The 17,532-nt window shown below is 47.5% G+C and overlaps 2 protein-coding genes across 4 annotated transcripts; one reads left to right on the top strand and one right to left on the bottom strand.

Annotated features, from left to right (window-relative positions):
• Nucleotides 1–264: 264 nt before the first annotated feature.
• Nucleotides 265–2,968, bottom strand: LOC129595138 (uncharacterized). Its single transcript, XM_055492054.1, has 2 exons — nucleotides 1,852–2,968; nucleotides 265–1,559 (listed from the first exon to the last, which is right to left on the bottom strand). The coding sequence occupies exons 1-2, from the start codon at nucleotides 2,536–2,538 to the stop codon at nucleotides 687–689; spliced, it is 1,560 nt and encodes a 519-aa protein (XP_055348029.1). The 5' UTR covers nucleotides 2,539–2,968; the 3' UTR covers nucleotides 265–686.
• Nucleotides 2,969–4,874: 1,906 nt separating this feature from the next.
• LOC129595128 (uncharacterized) lies at nucleotides 4,875–9,775 on the top strand. Of its 3 annotated transcripts, XM_055492042.1 has the most exons (9): nucleotides 4,875–5,263; nucleotides 5,953–6,048; nucleotides 6,187–6,615; nucleotides 6,731–6,922; nucleotides 8,065–8,637; nucleotides 8,711–8,794; nucleotides 8,897–9,016; nucleotides 9,101–9,301; nucleotides 9,389–9,775. In XM_055492042.1, the coding sequence occupies exons 3-9, from the start codon at nucleotides 6,435–6,437 to the stop codon at nucleotides 9,586–9,588; spliced, it is 1,551 nt and encodes a 516-aa protein (XP_055348017.1). In that variant the 5' UTR covers nucleotides 4,875–5,263; nucleotides 5,953–6,048; nucleotides 6,187–6,434; the 3' UTR covers nucleotides 9,589–9,775. The 3 variants fall into 3 exon arrangements, with proteins under 3 accessions (XP_055348017.1, XP_055348016.1, XP_055348015.1); XM_055492041.1 differs by lacking the exon at nucleotides 4,875–5,263 and having other exon boundaries at nucleotides 5,874–6,048; XM_055492040.1 differs by lacking the exons at nucleotides 4,875–5,263; nucleotides 5,953–6,048; nucleotides 6,187–6,615; nucleotides 6,731–6,922 and having other exon boundaries at nucleotides 7,463–8,637.
• The last annotated feature ends 7,757 nt before the right edge of the window (nucleotides 9,776–17,532 follow it).

The following is a 17,532-nucleotide window of genomic DNA, read 5'->3' as shown; positions in this document are numbered from 1 at the left end:
AAGAACTGATACGGCCCTTTCAAGCACGGTACCTTTATAACCCGAGAGAAAACGTGAGCTTTCGTTATTTTTGACTTTTAACTGTCGCGTAGAGTACCAGCGTCTGCAACTTTTGTAACTTGCCACTGCCAACAACTTTTTCACCTACCGGTATATTTATTATTAAATAGCAGTACCGCAACGCTGACTAATTTGCTCTAAAAACAGGAATTTAATTGTTTTTAGCACAATGCACATTAAATAAACAAAATGTCATAACACAAACCATTTTAGCCTATGAGGACGTTGTGAAGCTTTTCGTTGCTAACGACACTGTATAAAAAGTGAAGACTAACAGGAAAATCAACTGTTAGTAAGTATTATTTTGCATAATCTATTTATGAGCGAAGGTTGTTGCCAAGCCAGACGCGTTGGGGCGGCCGAATGCCGTCCGGACAGGGTAACCCGTCGACAAGGAAGACGGCTGCCGGCCACGGGCCAGCAGCCAGTCTAATCACGGCATCGTGCATCGCCGTCACTGTCGTCAGCGGACTGACGTCCACGTGGAAATCGCCGCGAGCCGACGCCGTCCACTGCACATTGCGGTGCTGCGTAGACGGATGTGGATCCCACTGTGGTTGCTGGAAGTCGAGAGCCTGCAACGTGAATCCAGTCCCCCAGTAAGCACCGGCTATTCATGGCGGTGCCTAACGCACAACGTCCGTCTCTCTGTCCCGCGGCTGGCCGATACATGTGGAGTCAGCAATAGCGGCGGCGGCGGGCAACAGCTGGCGCGGGGCGACTGGCGGCGGCTGCAGGCCGCGATTCTCCTCCCAGACCGCCCGCAACTGCCGCTCCATCTCCGGCTGTGACTGCGTGCTGAAGGCCTGCAGCGGGACAAGGGCCAGCTGCCTCTTACCCGCCGTCTGCGTCACCATGCAGCACTGCTTCCATACCATCCGCTCGCAGTTACACCGCACGGCCAGATCAACCGTCCGGCCAATGAGCCCGTCGACACACGTCCTGCCACCGAAATCGCAGTCGTAGAACACCAGCGTCGGCAGTCGGCGTCGACTGGGCCGGAGAACGTGCTGGAGGGGTGCGGCCAGTTGGCGGGCGTGGTGCACCTGCAAATGAATGAAGACCGCCAGCTGGGTGCGGGCGGTGAGGCACTTGAGCAGGCAGGCCACCACCCAGTACTGGCCGCCCACGCCGGCCTGGGGCACACTCTCAAAGAACCACGGCGTCGGGCCGTACTCGCCTTCCGTGGCGGAGACGCACACATCGGGGAAGTTCCCGGTCGTGCGGAGGATGCGGTGCCACGCGGCACACACCCGCCAGCAGCGCACGCGCCCAACGGAGTCCAGACAGCGGAAGACCTCCAGCAGCAGTTCCGTCGGCAACGGCAGGCGCAAGCAAGCCCCTGTACCACTGCCACTGGCCACCGGTATGCTGACCTTGCGACTGTGTGGCCGAATGACCGACACCCCCAGCAGCTGCAACTGCTGCCAAAGCCAGTGCGAGTTAGCTTCACAAGCAGAGTATCTTCTTCTTTCATCCTCCTCAGCACAGAACCCTTCCTGCAACGAAGTCAAAGCAACGCCTTACAAACATTACCCGTTTCACCAGCTACAAGATATCCTCCTTTACATGGGCAGCTTGGGTAAAAACAACAATTTGTTGGCTGACTGTAGTTGGAAGTAACACGGTATCAATTTTAGCCTGCAGCAGAAATACCCTTGTAAGCTATAGCCCATGTTTGATGGAATTCACTTCTTAATTGAATTCCGTTACACACTTTATAGTTCCGTACCGCAGTAGTACAGGATCACCCGTGCCAGATAATTAAGTCGAAGAGCATGTACGGCTTACCACTTGCTCAGCTGTCAGCGGCGTGTCCGTCTCCCGTTGCAGGTAGAGGAGTGTCTGGTTGAAGAGCGAAACGAACAAGACTCTGCCCCGTCGACCACCAAGAACCTGCTTGAGCAGCAGGGCCGGGGCGATACGGCTGGAGGCTGATGCCGGCAGATGACACGAGCGGATGACGAAGGCGCCCTGCACGACGCGGGCCAGACCGCTGTCGGGGCCCGCACCCGCGGGCGGTGTGACGGCGCGCACCTGCATCCAGGGCAGCAGTTCTTCCACGATGCCCTGCCCGTCCGACAGTTGCACCTGCACCCACACAAAATGCTCATAGTGGTAGGATGCAACGGGGACCGCCGTTCCCGGGTACCAGATCCAGGCGGCACCGGGATTGGGATGGCGGCGCAGCAGCACCTGCACCGACAGCCCCTCGTGATCGACGTCCTCCTCGCTGCACTCGTCGTCGTGGGGGACTGGGATTCGGGGGCGTGCCAGGACTGGCTGGCGGCACTGGAAGATGCGTCCATATTCGACCAGCTGTACATGTGCGGATTCACGCTGTGGGCCCAGGCCACACTGCCAGTCAATCAGCAGACCGCCGTCCACGACGCTGACCACGTGGCCGTGCTGCAGCAGACCGTCCATGAGCACATCCACGGCGTTCCACGTCGCCACACTGCTGCAAAACATCTGCATGGCAGCTGCGCAGACTGCACGCCCGCTCCAGATCTTCGTGCTCGCCGAAGCCAGTAACACGTGTCCGATGCGATTAAGCTACCCAAACACCAACAATCCCTCAATCATCATCTGCAATTCTGCTGATATGATTGTCAATAAAAACTGCAAATTGCAGGCGAATATCCACGATGCAGTAGCCAGTATGAATGTGCAGACTGAACAGAGTGCCAAGCTGTCAACAGACTCAACACTATGACCATGTGTAGTGGGTACTTGAAGTGTTCTCCAGTCTACCTCCGTTAGGCATGCGACAGCGCGACGAGAATAGAAGTTTATCGATCACAGAAGACAGAAGCATAGTAATCAGTAGTGATGCTGCACAGTCTGTGCATTTTTCCTGACAGTAATCAGTACTAAAAGTAAACACTAATCAGTAAGCAAAATTAAAAATTCAACAGCTACGAGTAGGCTAGCCAATTTTCTCCAAAATATTAACGAGAATTGACGATTCTCGCCCGGATGGCGCCCTGTGGCGGTTGGGAGCCGTACGCCTAAGCTACGCCGGGAAGTCATCGTAGGCCCATAACAACATGTGCTCATCCCGGCACTTCTTAAACAGCGTGCGTTCGCAAACTTTGTCTTTGTTAATTTGGCAGATACATAAGAATTTACAGAAAACTATCCTCTGCAAACGGGGCGACAAATGTGTGATAAAAATGTTTATAGTTTCCTTAAATTAAGTGGCAGTGCTGTGGCCACGGTATTACACCACCGCCCATATGATAGCACACGAACAGAAACAGAGCCAATGCGTAGTTCTCCTGTTGGCACACCGTAAACTCCCTGTTTGTCAGTGACGTCAAAATGACACACTGCCAGTCTGCAGTCCCGGCAAGAATCACGAATTACAGTATAAATTTTGCATTTTGTGGCTATGGGCGCAGGAAAAAATTTTAATTGGTTTATTCCATTGACATAGGTTAAAAGCAAAATTACGCAGTTCATCATTTCAACACATAATACACTTCGCCAAGTCTCTTACCGATACAAAACGTTTCCTGAACAGAAGCAGCGTTACCTCGCATTAAAGCAACACTGATTCTCTGCTTCAGAAACTGAGTGGACCGTTTCTCCTGTGTCCTCTCAAAAAGCATCTTACCAGACCTGGGCAGTTAATTTTAACTATTTAACTTGACGCGAGTTTTTTTCGAGTTAACGAGTTATAACTTAACTTTCAAACTTAACTCGCCGAGAGGAAAACTTAACTCTAGCGCAACTCAAAAATAAGATAACGCAACTCGAGTTTAGCGTAACTTTGCGGATTCCAGTTCCTAGCAAAAATGAAATTAACATGGGGAAAATATCAGAATTATTACTGTACTCGTATCGTTCTGGACGAGAATCATATAATAAATTTCCTTAATATAAGAAGCATACGTCTAGAAAATTGCTTGAATAGACGCACGCTACGACCGCCCAAGACGTTGCCTCTATGGTAATGCATTGGGAAACGCAAGGCATTGGCAACCGACTGCGGTGGTTTAATCTGAAGTTAACATGCTGGTTTAAATCACACGCTAAGACACGGGTAAGAAGTTTTAGTTTTTTTACTTTTTTACTGAAATTTTTGTGAAACCTCTGGTTCTTCGTAAAAAAAGTCATCCAGCTTTCGTCTCGATGTGACTTTATTTCTGGATTCCGATGGATACTGATGCGCCGAGTCCAGATTCGGATATGTCGACGTCGGCCAATACGGGGACGTCGGTGTTGGCTTCAAGTTCTAGCAGTCTGCAGAGAACGGACGCGGAGTACTTTAAAGAATTTTTTACTGAGAGATCTTCGGTCAGCGGAAAGAGCAAATCGAATGTCCCGCAACGGAATCACACGGGAATCTGCCGTCTGTGCGTCTCCGCAAGTTGCCCATTAGGGAAGCGTATTAATGCAGTCAACAGCTACGCTAACTTTGGTAGCCATGTGAAGCGAAACCATAGTAAAGCGCAAGTAAGTTTTACTGTTAACTTAAACTTTCCAGCAGCACTGCTTTTTGGAGTGAGGTGTAATAATATCTAGTATCTACCCTTCAGTAAATAAGTAATAATATCTAGTATCTACCCTTCAGTAAATAACAGAAATGACAATTTACAGGATGTTGTTGCGTTCACTACTGCACCACGCGCTACAGACGGTTCCAAGAAACAAGCCAAACTGGAGGCATTTGGAGTTCGAGCTGGAAACCTTACACTGATGGTGAGTGCAAATATTCTGTATTTTAACAAAATTCTGGGTTTAATTCTTAATCGCTTTACCAACGTTGTAAAATCATCGTTGCACTACATTCCTAAATAATTTACTTTTATAATGAAATTTCATTCATTGTGCGCAGGCGAATTTTTTATTCAACGTTGATTACACGGTTTTCGGTTTTAATGATAATTCGCATCTAGTGGCCATCAAGACGAACCATTAATCGGAGGCAGCAGGAAATGACACACACCGCCAAAGAAAATTTGAAACAACTTCTGAAAGAAACCGATGATAAGCCAGTTGCTCTCTGTATCGATATCTGGAGCAGTCGTTCGAAACGGGGATACCTTGGAATGACGGTGCACTTCTTTGGACCGCCAATGAAAACTTCGTCGACATATGCTGGCCTGCCCCCGATTCAGCGCACACATAAAGCCGAAGATATTTCCACTTTAGCAGTAGAAGTCATTGCGGAATGCGAAATTAGAGAAAAGATTGGGTACATTGGTGTTGATAACGGGCCGAATATATTGAAGGCGTTCGAGCAGTGGATGCCAGGTTGCACCGATGGGAGCCTGATGAATACTACCCATTCTGGTGTGCTGTAACACACCCCTGCCAGGGGCCAGGGGCGACACCCCTCGCAACACCACGCCGGCTGCATCTGGGCTGCGAGTCTGCTTATGGTTCGCACAGCAGATGCATCAGCGATACACTCCCGTCGCAGCCGTGCAGTCGTACTGCACGCGTGCACACTTGCACAGACAGCGGCAGCTGCGCTGCGAATTTCTTGAGGTTCGCAGCGTATCAGCGATACACTGGCGTTGCAGTCATGCAGCATGCAGCACGCGCTCTCTCGCACACACACGCACACACACAGTCATAAACAGGTAGACAGATGGGCGCGCGCTCTCTTTCTCTCACTCTCTGTCTCCCTCTATCATCAGTATAACCATCATCTGCTCTTGTGTACCGAATGCACTTTCCATGCATCCACTAAGTGAACTGCGATTTACAACACGCAGGATATCGCTTTTCTCTTTCTCTCCGTTACAAGCAGTGCAGAACATTATTATTTCGAAAACATGCGATAAGAAATCCATTTACTGGAGGTTCTCATGCTCTCAGTAGTATTATGTTGACTTTTATTTTTTGTGTGACTTCACCCATTACGATGGCGCCATGAAGCTTTGTTGTGTGGATGTGTACGAATAAAAACTACACTCATCTTATCAGTGAACAGCATTCTTTAGCTCATTGGCCTAACATTATCGTGTTACTAAGGTAAGTGCAGACAGAAAGAGAGAAGCAGATTGTGGATTTCACTTTGAAAACACTTCCATGCAATACGCTCGTCAGCTCTAAAATTTTCAATTATCGATGACTGTACGCTGTACAAAAGCATGTCTCAATTAATTGCAGGGATAATTATCGTGGTAGCAGGAATATCGCCGTGTACTGCTGTTGCACTACAGCGCCCTTTACTATCAGACGGCGCTCTCGCTGCATCCGCAGCCGTTAATCGCGCTGTATCCGCCGCTGCCTCCACCCCCGTCGTTGCCTGCCCATATTTCTGTGTTTGTCGGGAAACGTTTTGGAAATGCGGCGACAGCAAGGTGAACTTGTGGCCGTTGGATAACCAGCCCGGAGTCATTGTGAAGGGAGTCAGTATGCTGGATATGACCGGATCGGATGTTAATGTGCTTCCCAATTGGCCCCCAACGCACAATTTTCCCGATTTGCAGCTACTTTTCCTCTCCCTTACGGTATTTGATGGGTCCAGCCGCTGTCGAGAGTTGGAGTGCCTGGAAAACCTGGGTCTGCGCGTCATTGCCAATCGTTGCCCTGCAGGTATATACTGAACGAGCTAATAAATACTTTAAATTTGAATGCATTACGGTAAAAGTAACATCCGAGGCCTAATACGAAACTTGGCAGTGTGATATGTGCACGAGTATTATTATAGGTTTGCGTAGCGGTTGTGGATATCCTCCATGCTGCACGTGGACTACTGCAACGACACCCCCATTTCGACCAGGCTGGAAGCCTAGCACGCCACCATTTACAACTGTCACCGAATCATGGTCAACAACCACTCCTGCACGTGACAAGGAGTACAGCACGCGCGCCATGACTCCCGCAGGCGGTGATGATAGCGGTAAGAGCGCAACATCAACATCAACAACACTATCGCAACGCTACGGCTTCACTGTTAACCCGGCTGTGGTTGTTAATCGTACTATTTCCGCTACCACTGCTACTACTACCACTACTATCACTACTTTTCCCACTACTACCGTCTCTAAGACTACTACTAGTACTGCTACCGTATTCATCCCGACCTTTATAACAACGATAACAGTGGAGCGAACCTCGCCAGCGTTATTGTTGCCACTCAGCGACGGCGACGCTGCCGCCGCTGTCGCCGTCGCCGCTGCCAGTCCCTGCATCCTCTACGTTTCGGGTCTCGGTGGTTGTCAGTGCAAACCAGCAGCACGGTCGGCAATCGTATTGTGACTCATGCAGCATCGTCGTCGGTGATAGATGATGATGGTGATGACTCAACAACCACAACTGTCAGTCGCGCCAATAAGACAAGTACGCTAACATCACCAGAAACAACATCCTTTACGCCGAGCATAACGCTAACGTCGTCGTCGTCTTCGTCTTCGTCGCCAACGACATTGGCGGCTGTGACGCTGGTAACGGAAATGGCTTCAGCAGTTCCGGTGTCCAGCAACCATAACGCCAGCAATTCCGCTACTAATCGGCTACTAACCCTCGACAATTTTTTACCCACTACCACCACCACCATTACCACCATTTCACTGATGAACAGCACGTCGGCTACGGCAACCGCTGTATATTCATACATTGGCATTAACGCAAGTGCACCGCGCCTGCATGGCAATTCCCCTCCACCACCAGTGAACACAAGTACACGCACTAATATCGCTCGGTCGGAAGTGCAGCAGGAGCCCGGAAACAGCAGCAGCAGCAGCAGCAGCAGGCGTGACGGCAGCGCTACTGCTAATAATACAGTTATTCCTACGATAATTCTTAATAACATCAGTTATGTCCATGGAGGTGGCAACATCACCAATGGCGGTAGCGACGGAAAAAATAATTTTGTTTCGGTTGTGGGCACCGCTACCTCCAATGCATCCGTGTTGTTGTCATCAGCGGAATTCAGCATTGTCACGACCACTACTACAACAACCACTAACCCCGCCGCAACCTCTGCTGCTTCTACCGGGGCAATTGTGTATAATTTGTCCTGTCCACCGTGTCTGCTTGTAGGTGCCGAAACACGGCGTGGGATGGCATTAGACCAGTTTGCCACAGCAGGAATCAGCGTTGGTGTTATCATCTTCGTTGTTATAATCGTGATCTGTGTCCTGTGGAAACGCGGCTTCCGGCTAGGTCGAGTGAGCGGTGTAGGAGCAGCCAGCGGCGGTGGCGCTAACGTCAATCCCAACAACCGGAACAACAACCCTCGCGTACCACCCCAGCAAGATTCTGCCTTCACTCCGATCTTCAATCGAAGTCGCCCACTCCGCCCACAGCAGAATCATAGTTTCTCACCGACATTCAGCACATCTCGCCCGCGACATATGCCTACGCCTCGCTCCAGTCCATTGGCATTCCTCTTCTCGCGGCAGCAGCGGCCTCCCACCGACGCCCCACCACCACCACCACCACCACCGGCTCAACAACATGAAGCCGTGATGCACTATAATCCCGAATATAACGGTCTGCCGGGGAACGAGGAGGTGAATGGTCGCGCTGGCGGCATGGCCGGCGGCCCTGGAGACGACAGAATCTATCAGAATGTCGAGCTGAATATTGTTCCTAACCGGGAGGAATGCCGCGGTAGGAGCTGGCGATATTATAAAATGTATTTGAATTGCAGTTGCTTTTTCTATGCGATGTATTTTTTTGATAGGATCGCGGAATCTGTTGGACTTTGGGCTCGACAGCAGCAACAACAGCAGCAACAATTTGGCTAGTCACCAAGGGATTTCTGCGGGTAAGCGTTGCAGCAGAAGAGTATTTGGTTGTTGTGTTGTTGTTGTTGCTGTTGTTGTTGTAATTTCATAATCCCATTTTTGGAAGAGTTTTTTGTTGGCAGACAATGAGGAAGAGGAAACAGCGAACAGACGACTTCACCGGAATTCTTCCTACTCGACACATTCCGGGTCTCCATCGGCGCCGCTCCGACACGACACATCTTATCGCGTGAGCGCTGAAGGTATTTCTTAAAGTAAAATATTTTTTTTGCGGATACCTTATTCTTACATACTGGCATATTTAAATTTTTTTTGCGAGAAAACAGGATACCGTCTGCCGTCACAGTTGGCTAGATCCCAAGATCGGAGCAGTATCAGCGGTGTCCACGGAATGGAATCGATCGAGGAGCAGCAGGATGATGCTCCCGATGTTTATCCACCATCCAGTGGTGTGGCTGATGGTGAAGAAGAAATGTGGGAGGAAGACGATGTGGGTGATGACGATGCCGCCAATTTTGAGAGTGAAGGTAAACTCAAAAATTTTCTCAAATTAACGCTTGGCGTGCTTGAAGTGGTCGTTTTACATCTTCGTTTTACAAATAATAATTTATCAGCTGGTGAGCACGGCCATGACGGCGGCAGCGGCGGTATGGACGATGGTCGCAGCTACGATTTTCCCCCGCCACCGTCTGACGAAGCACTCCCGCCGCCTGGACGCTCAGGACGTGGAGGACGCCGACGACGAAACGGTGGAGGTGGTGCTCGGGCATGGGGGCGCGAAGTTGGACGCCGCCTGGAACGGCACGGTGAATAAATGTCATCGTAAACGATTTTTTTCTCGTGAAATTTTCGGAACACTTTTGTTAGTCTTTTTGGAATTGAAAACAATCGACTGTTAACATTTTTTATTGTGGAATCATTGGCAAATTTTTTAGTTTCTGTTCACAGCACTTTTTACATAACGGATGACGATGAAATATGAACGTGATTATAGTTTTTGGGCGAATAAGATACCGTTTAAGTAAAAGGAACGTAGCGGTTCTCGTAATGGTGATGACTGCAGCAGCAATGACATTTTATTATTGTGATCGTAATTAATAGCGCAGCAGCAGAACTCATTACTCGCGCTGGCTCACGTTGCGGTCGTGCACGCATTAAACAACAGCTGTAGGCCTGCTATTGCCGGAAGCGGAACTAGTTCCCATGCGCTTATTTACCACCACTTGTATCTGACAGTTCAGGCAAAACATGCGCAATTTACCGCGTTTGCGAATAATAAGCGTGCAGCAGCTAGCACAACGCTGACATTGTACAAAGCTTTTAAAGTAATTTTTTAACACCTGCTGTATGTGACGGACATTGAAGTGGCGGTAGATGTCAAGATATGTGTACTTGCGGTAAGCGTCAGGAACATAGCTGGCCGGGGGCTGCGGTTCCAGTCCCGGGCGCGGGATGGCGGTTGAATTGAGAGAAGCCTCAAAATAGGCATCCAGTGGAACAAGCGGCTGCTCCATAATATTTTGAAAATGGTAGAAATTGGAGATGCGTGTCAAGCAGACGAGTGTATAGTGATGAGTGACAACGGGCGCAGGCAACGGCTGTTGTAAAAAGAAGTATATATAATATTTTTTATTCAGTCATTTCTCTCCGAATATATGTTTAGTCATGCGACGTACCAAAATAAGTGACAAAGCAAGGTGGCTGTTTTGAGGGGACTCGGAGCCGGTTGACACGTTGGCTGCCAGGGAAATTATGTCATCGTCGTCGTCGTTGTTGTTAAAGGTAGGTGTGGTTGGAGGGGCTGCTGGCGGAGTGTTTTCGCGGCAGTCATCTTCTTGGTGGGCACGGTTCGTGGAGTAAAGCACTGTTACTTCATATTCGCGGGTGGCTGCGGTCGCGGGGCCACCGTCGTCGTCGTCGTCGTTTTCATGATAATGCGTGAGCCTGGCAGAATTTGTAGTATTATTGTAAGGGGGAGGCGGTGTTGCTGGTGGTGGTGGTGCTGGTGGTGGTGGTGGTGGCGGCGGTGTGGATGAGGATAACTGGCAACCATTAGTGTTTAGCCGCTGATCCCTGTCTTGAAGGGGAGCGGCTGACAGAGACCGCTGGCTGGCTAGACGGAGTGATCTTCGCGGCATTTTCTAAAAATATGTGCTGGTGAGATAGTGGTGGTGATTCTGGGGAAAGGATAGAGGCTGAAGGCGGCTTACTACGGCCGCCGCAGGCAATATTCGGAGGGCACTCCAAGATTTCCAAGATTCTCTTATAGTACCGCTGCAAGATGGTCCAGAGAAGCTGACGAGCAGCGTCGGACTTGGCTGAAAAGGTAGTTAGTCCAGAACCAATTACATAAATGTCTTCGTTGGCCACTGCTGCCTGGCAGTTCCAGCGACTTGCTTCCGCAGAAGGAACGCGGCGATACTCAACGTCAAAATTTAAAACTGTCGCGATATTGTCCAACAGATGGGTGAGGCGTATACGATCGTAATAATTGGATTCTTGTGTCGTCCTGGGCTCTACTGGTTTCTCCAATACGGTCAACAAACACGAATAGTAATTACGTAATATTACCGCCAATAATTTCCTAGCTCCGTCTTGTTTAGCCGTTGCAAACGATTTTCCCACTCCAACCGCAAAGATTTTTTCAGATATGACTGCCGCCTGGCATTTGCAGATGACTTCCTCGTTTCTCTTTCTAGGCAGACTTTTAAAATCTAGATCAAAGGACAAAAGTTTGCCAACACTTCCAAGTATTGCCGTGAAATGACGCCGAACCATGCCGACTGGAATTGAAGAGTTGCCCACAAACAAGCGGGCAACTGCAGAGATCTGCCGGCATACAGCTCGGTTTATAAAACCTGTCTGTCCGTAGCCAGCCAGCCAGTAGGCGAAAATGGCGGCGTGGTCAAGAGGAGGAGAATAATAGCATAATTATCCAGATGTCCGCTTCTGCACAAGCATCCCCATGGGATACGCTTGCGCACACCCAGTCCTGCCTCCCAAGTGGGCGAGACATGTGATTGTCTGTGTGGGTGTGACTTACTGGTATATATAAATCACCAGCGACTGACAAGCGCGCTTATTCAGACTGTTGACATTAACATACTGACTGACGGCTACCACCTGTCGTCACCACCTCGACCACTAGACATAAACATCCCATTAGTGCATCCGTTCATTGCTTTTAATTTGGTGTTAAAAGTGGAATCACGGTGTGCGTGTGTGAGTGTGTGAGCGTGCCACGGAAACGGGGAATCTAATAATCTAAGGATATCTTGCAATTACGCTCACTAATTTGGTAAGTGTTTGTACAGAGCAAGCGAGCGAGCGCTAATTGCCGATCAAAAACGGCAAAAAACCAGTAGTGCGCGATATGCCAACAGCTGCTGAAAGTCGACGAAAATCAACCTTGCTAAAGAGACTTTATACTGATGTTGCATCTCCAGCTTATCTTGCCGGTGCTGGGGCGCTGCATAGAGCGGCCAGAGAAAAACAGAATGAGATACATTCAAAAATAACTTTGCGGGACGTAAAGGAATTTCTCTCGCGGCAAGTTATTCACACTCTCCATATACCTGTGCGGTTCAAGTTTCCCAAACTAAAAAATTTTTGTGTGGGAATTGATAACGTTTGGCATGCAGATCTTGTTGAACTACAGAAAATTAAAAAGTTCAACGAAAAGTACAGATATATATTAACGACAGTGGATTGCGTCAGTCGATATGCCTTTTCCCAGCCTCTGGTGAGCAAGTCAAGCAACAATGTTGCAAAAGCTATGGAAAAGATTTTTCAAAATAGGCGCCCGGTTGTTTTAGGTATTGTTAATGGTATTTTGTATGTAAATTTTGAATGTACATTTTTAAAGGTTCTGTTTTTGGTTTTCTTCTCTGTAGTGACAGATGCTGGGAAAGAATTTCTAAATCACAAAGTGGAAGAAGTTTACGCAAGATACGGTATTCGACATCAGATTTCGGCATCGCGGTTTAAAGCAGCGTTAGCGGAACGTTTCAATCGTACTTTAAAAACAACGTTGTTTCGTCATTTTACTCTCACCAAAAGCCCCAACTGGTTCTCGTCTCTCCAGAATATTGTAAACAACTATAACATGAGGGTGCATGCCGGCACAAAAATGAAACCCGCTGAAACAACGGTGCAACATCAGTCTCAGCTGTTCAAACTTGGCCAAGAGAAAAAGTTCATTAAATTGCAAAAGCCCGCATTCAGGATTGGTGAAGCAGTCCGCGTAGCAATTAAAAAATCGCAATTCAGCAAAGGCTATACGCGCACATTTTCGGACGAAGTTTTCAAGATTGCTGACATAATTTACGGCCCGGTGATAACGTACCGTCTATCAGATCTTAACGGGCGAGCAGTAGGAGAAGCTCGAAATCGACCATCGCAGTTTTATAAAGAGGACTTGTCAAGTGTACGGAATCTGTCAGTCGGGTAACAGATATTTTTACAGGATGCACCTGCAGCAGAATGATGGACAACGGATTCTATATCACTCTACACAGCGCGGCCTCGCCGGCTTACGGAACGCTTATACTTCATAATACGCCGACACATTTTACCAATAAGTTGCAATTTCCCCTTCTATCCTTTCGGGAGCAGGAAGAGCCCTGGGAAGTTGCCCTCGTCCGTGCCTATTCTTCAGCAAAACTCACTAGAATTCCACCGGAGCAGCGCCAATTGACTGTTTACCACAGTAGCCCTAATTGTGGTGACGCGTTTTTGACGGTTTTTTGACTGAGTCGGACTTTGAAAAACACCAGCAGATTTTGTGTCTGCTATCAGCCGGGTAGTGGAAGCCATTATGGTTAGCTGCGGAACAACGTTATGGGCAAACGAAAAGCCACAAATTCAGCTGGTTGATGGAAAATTTCAATGGGTCAGCGAAAAAAACGTTTTCCAGTTCGTCAACCGAGGGAACTTGCTGTCGGCCGCTCTTGGACTGACGTACGACGAAGTGCTTGGAATTACACGACATCACGTTCTAACTAGTTATTTTCATGGACAGTCGTTTTCGAAGTATGGTGACACTCGGCTTATTCGACACCGCCTTCCTGTCGATCCGGCGCGTGGTCGGCGCCAGGTCATTCTACATCTTAGTCATGTTAATTCAACAGGATTTGGTGGACGTTTGGAAAACGTGCTAGCGTTGTCAACTGCAGAAGAACTCCAAAAGGGTTATGAACCAAAGAGTCGAGTTTACCTGCCCGTTCAAAACTGGTTCAGTAAAGCTAATCCGGAAGTAACGCTGAAATCTGATTGGAAAATGGAGTGGACTGAAGACACCCTGGGAGAAACTACGGTTACTTTGCATTATCGAAAATCTAAGCCGCAAGCGGTAGGATGATCGTGATGATGATGATGATGATATTGGTGCTCTTCACTAGGTTGAATAGTTTGTGTCGTAATTTTAATTGCTTTCTAGTTTTTTGTCTGGTCGCAGTGTTGTGGGCGTGGTTAGTTAAGTGTGGGTGGTGTTTCCCTGCACTTTGCAGGTTGATGATGTATAAAAGGAAGGTAAAGTGTGGGTTGGAGCATTCATTAATTGTTTGCTGCGTGTAGTCTGTAAAGTGTTTTCTGACACTGCTTGCACGCTTGGTCCACAATAAATAAAACGGCTAAATCTTACGGTAGAAAAAGAAGGAGGCGAGCCAACCGGTCTGTAATTAGGCGGACAATAGTTCAGTCTACAGTAATTGGAAAATATCGGAGACGACGACGACGGCGACGACGAAGAGGAACGCGACGATCTCGACGCCGAACGATACGCACTGGTCTTTTTCAAAAAATAACGCGTGGAAAATCACTGGCATCTATTGTTTAGAAGTAAAATGGCTTCAGCTGCGAAAAGTCAAGCGACTATTGAAAAGTTTCCGGATGAGTTGCAATTATTCGATCCGCCAGTCAGTCAATCTACCATTGAAAGCAGTCATACAATGGAGTTCTTACCCTTAAATCAGGTTGTTAATAACTCTGAAGTTATTGAATTTGTAATTCCTGCCACTGAGTATTATTTGGACTTGTCAGACGTGCAGCTTTATATGCGTGCTCAAATTGTAGAAAGAGATAGTAGCAAATCCCTAGGGATAATTAAGTCCTCAAACAGCACAATAGGAAGCAGCGGCGACACTCGTCCTATCGCTAACAATGACGCTGTCGCTGCAAATCCTATCAACGCTGTATCAGCAGCAGCACAAGGCGGGGTAGTTAACGCGAGTCAAAGAGCAGATGGTCAGCGGCAGCAGCATTACACCGTGGATCCGCTGCGTGACCCGGCAATTGCCCGTGTTTTAGCAGCTTTAAGCCCACAAGAAAAGCAGGAATATATTGCGAAACTGAATGAGAGAGGGATACAGGACGCAGCCCCGGTCAACTTATTGTTTTACATGATGTTTGAAAGAGTGGAAATAGAACTTAATGGTACGCCTTTCGTCGTAAGCTACGGTAATTATGGCTACAAGGGATTTTTCAATACCCTTCTAAACTACTCCCGCGGAGTCAAAAAAAATCTGTTGAGAAATATTATGTGGTTCAAGGACGGGTTGAGTCGCATCAACCCCGAAAACAGCTTAGACAGCGTCGATTTATTGAACGCGGAAACAAATGAAGGGCTTATAGCTAGATACCGCATTACGAAAGAAGGTCGCCCTTTTGAAATGATCGGAAGAATAATGCACGAATTGTTTTACTTGGAGAATTATTTACTACCAGAGGTCTCAGTTAGAATACGCTTGTTTAAGCGAAATCCATCCTTCTACCTGATGTCGGACGATATTATGCCAAACTACTTTCTCAACATACTGGATATGCGCGTGCTAAGCCGATTTGTGAAATTATCACCTAAACTAAATGATCAAATCCAGAAGCGGCTGTCATCCCAGCCGGCCATCTATAAAATTTATTCAGCAACGGATGTTCGCACGAGAGCCATAACACCCGGCCAGCGGCTGTATACATTTGATAATTTTTTTGGGTCGGAAAAAATTCCCAACCGAATAATATTCGCTATGGTTACTCACGAATCATATCTGGGTAGCTACCGCAAAAATCCGTTAAACTTCCAACACTTTGGTCTCGAGGAAATTAGTCTAATTGTCGACAATCAGATCCATACGTACAAAATGGATTTTGAAAACGACCAATATGCTCTACTGTATGATGCCCTAGCATGTCAGCTGGGTAATCGACATTTTGGGTGTTCTTCAGATACTTCCATCAAAGAATTAAGATACGGCACGGTAAAGTTATTTGGCATTATTCATTTGTATTATGGCTTTGGTATAATTGCTAAGTGAGAATCATAATCTAATTTTTCCTTTGTATTCACAGAGTATTTTCCCATTTGACCTAACGCCCAACCATAATTTTGACGACATTCCTGTTGAACGTAAACAGATGGCCAGGTTGGAACTGAAATTCTCCTCTCCGCCAAAGGAACCAATTGAATTGCTAATTTTTTATGAGCAACCGCGAATTTTCCACATCGATAAAAACAAAAAGTTTATAAACGTGCTGTGAAATTATGTTCTTCTTTTTTAAAAAGCGTGTTGTGAGAATAAAAAAAATTTGATTGCGTTCGCGTTATTCTCCTTTCACTTCCTACATTACTCTCAAAACGACCGAAAGTTTTGCTGCAATATTTATTTCACTAATTTGGCAGCAGATGTTTCATTAAGTCGCAGCGTGTAACACTCAAAAAACATTTTTAAAACATTACAGAAAATTAAATCAGGACACAGATTTGCAGGTATATGAAAAATAGAGCCACACATGTTTTGACTAGACGTAACACATGACGACGACGACGACGACGACGACGATGATGATGCGGAAGCCGATAATAATTGCTTATAAGCGGTAGATACCTTATCCAAATCGTCGATGGCTGCCGAGCGACTTTCAGCCAAACTGGGGTTACGGCTTCTAAGCATACGACGCAGGCAGTCCATCGGCTTTAAATCCAAGTAAAAGGTCACATGAGGAGTCAGATTAACTAATGGAGCTTCGATAGCGGTCATCCAATTAAGACAATGGCCGCGCGATATTCCGTAAGCTAGGTCGGAGATAAGGTAGCGGTCTACTATTACTATATTCCCAGCCGCTAAGTCCGTGGCGATAGTCCGATTGAGAAACGCGCGGCTAGCAGCGAGGAGTAAATAATTTTGTGATAATTTGTAATGGGAGCTGGATGATAAAGCCAAACTGATTAAGCGGCAAATTGGAGAATATATTCCAGAAATCGGGGCCTCTGGTCGATGATAAGTGACTACATTGTACCCCGTATCGAGCAAAAATGCGGCAAGCCGATTAGACTGCTCAGTTTTCCCAGAACAGTTAAGTCCTTCAAACACCACAAAAAACGGTTGCTGCTGTTGCATATTCGTGGGCGCTGGTATTGTCACGGACTGTTGACTGGTGAAGAGACCATCATATATAATAAAGAAATACGACAACTTTATAATGCTCATGGTTATGACGACATGCTTTCGCGTTTAATGTAGTAGGTTTAGTCAACAGTCGTCCGCGGTCAGTCAGTGCATCTCCTGAAATCGTGGGCGTTTCATTGCCTGCGTCGTGTACTTGTCGTCAGCTAACTCCCTCTTGTTTGTTGAATTCTTGGACCGGCTGGCATCGGCCGTCACTCCGCCTCCAGGCTGGTCAATTTGCTGCTGTGACATCATATTAGTCCATTGATGTGGGCGTGCTTGATGGCGCTCAATGTGACGAGATATTTCCAAAATGATCT

Source organism: Paramacrobiotus metropolitanus, unplaced genomic scaffold, assembly GCF_019649055.1.
Source record: "Paramacrobiotus metropolitanus isolate TYO unplaced genomic scaffold, Prichtersi_v1.0 Parri_scaffold0000074, whole genome shotgun sequence".
Taxonomy (NCBI): Eukaryota; Metazoa; Tardigrada; class Eutardigrada; order Parachela; family Macrobiotidae; genus Paramacrobiotus; species Paramacrobiotus metropolitanus.
This window is presented reverse-complemented; position numbering and strand designations above follow the sequence as displayed.

Coding starts and splice junctions, on each gene's coding strand:
- LOC129595138 (XM_055492054.1), bottom strand. CDS start 2,538: ATGCAGATGTTTTGCAGCAGTGTGGCGACGTGGAACGCCGTGGATGTG. Junction 1,560..1,851: donor CGCTGACAGCTGAGCAAGTG/GTAAGCCGTACA, acceptor ACTTCGTTGCAG/GAAGGGTTCTGTGCTGAGGA.
- LOC129595128 (XM_055492040.1), top strand. CDS start 7,476: ATGGCTTCAGCAGTTCCGGTGTCCAGCAACCATAACGCCAGCAATTCC. Junction 8,795..8,896: donor TCACCAAGGGATTTCTGCGG/GTAAGCGTTGCA, acceptor TTTTGTTGGCAG/ACAATGAGGAAGAGGAAACA. Junction 9,017..9,100: donor TTATCGCGTGAGCGCTGAAG/GTATTTCTTAAA, acceptor GCGAGAAAACAG/GATACCGTCTGCCGTCACAG.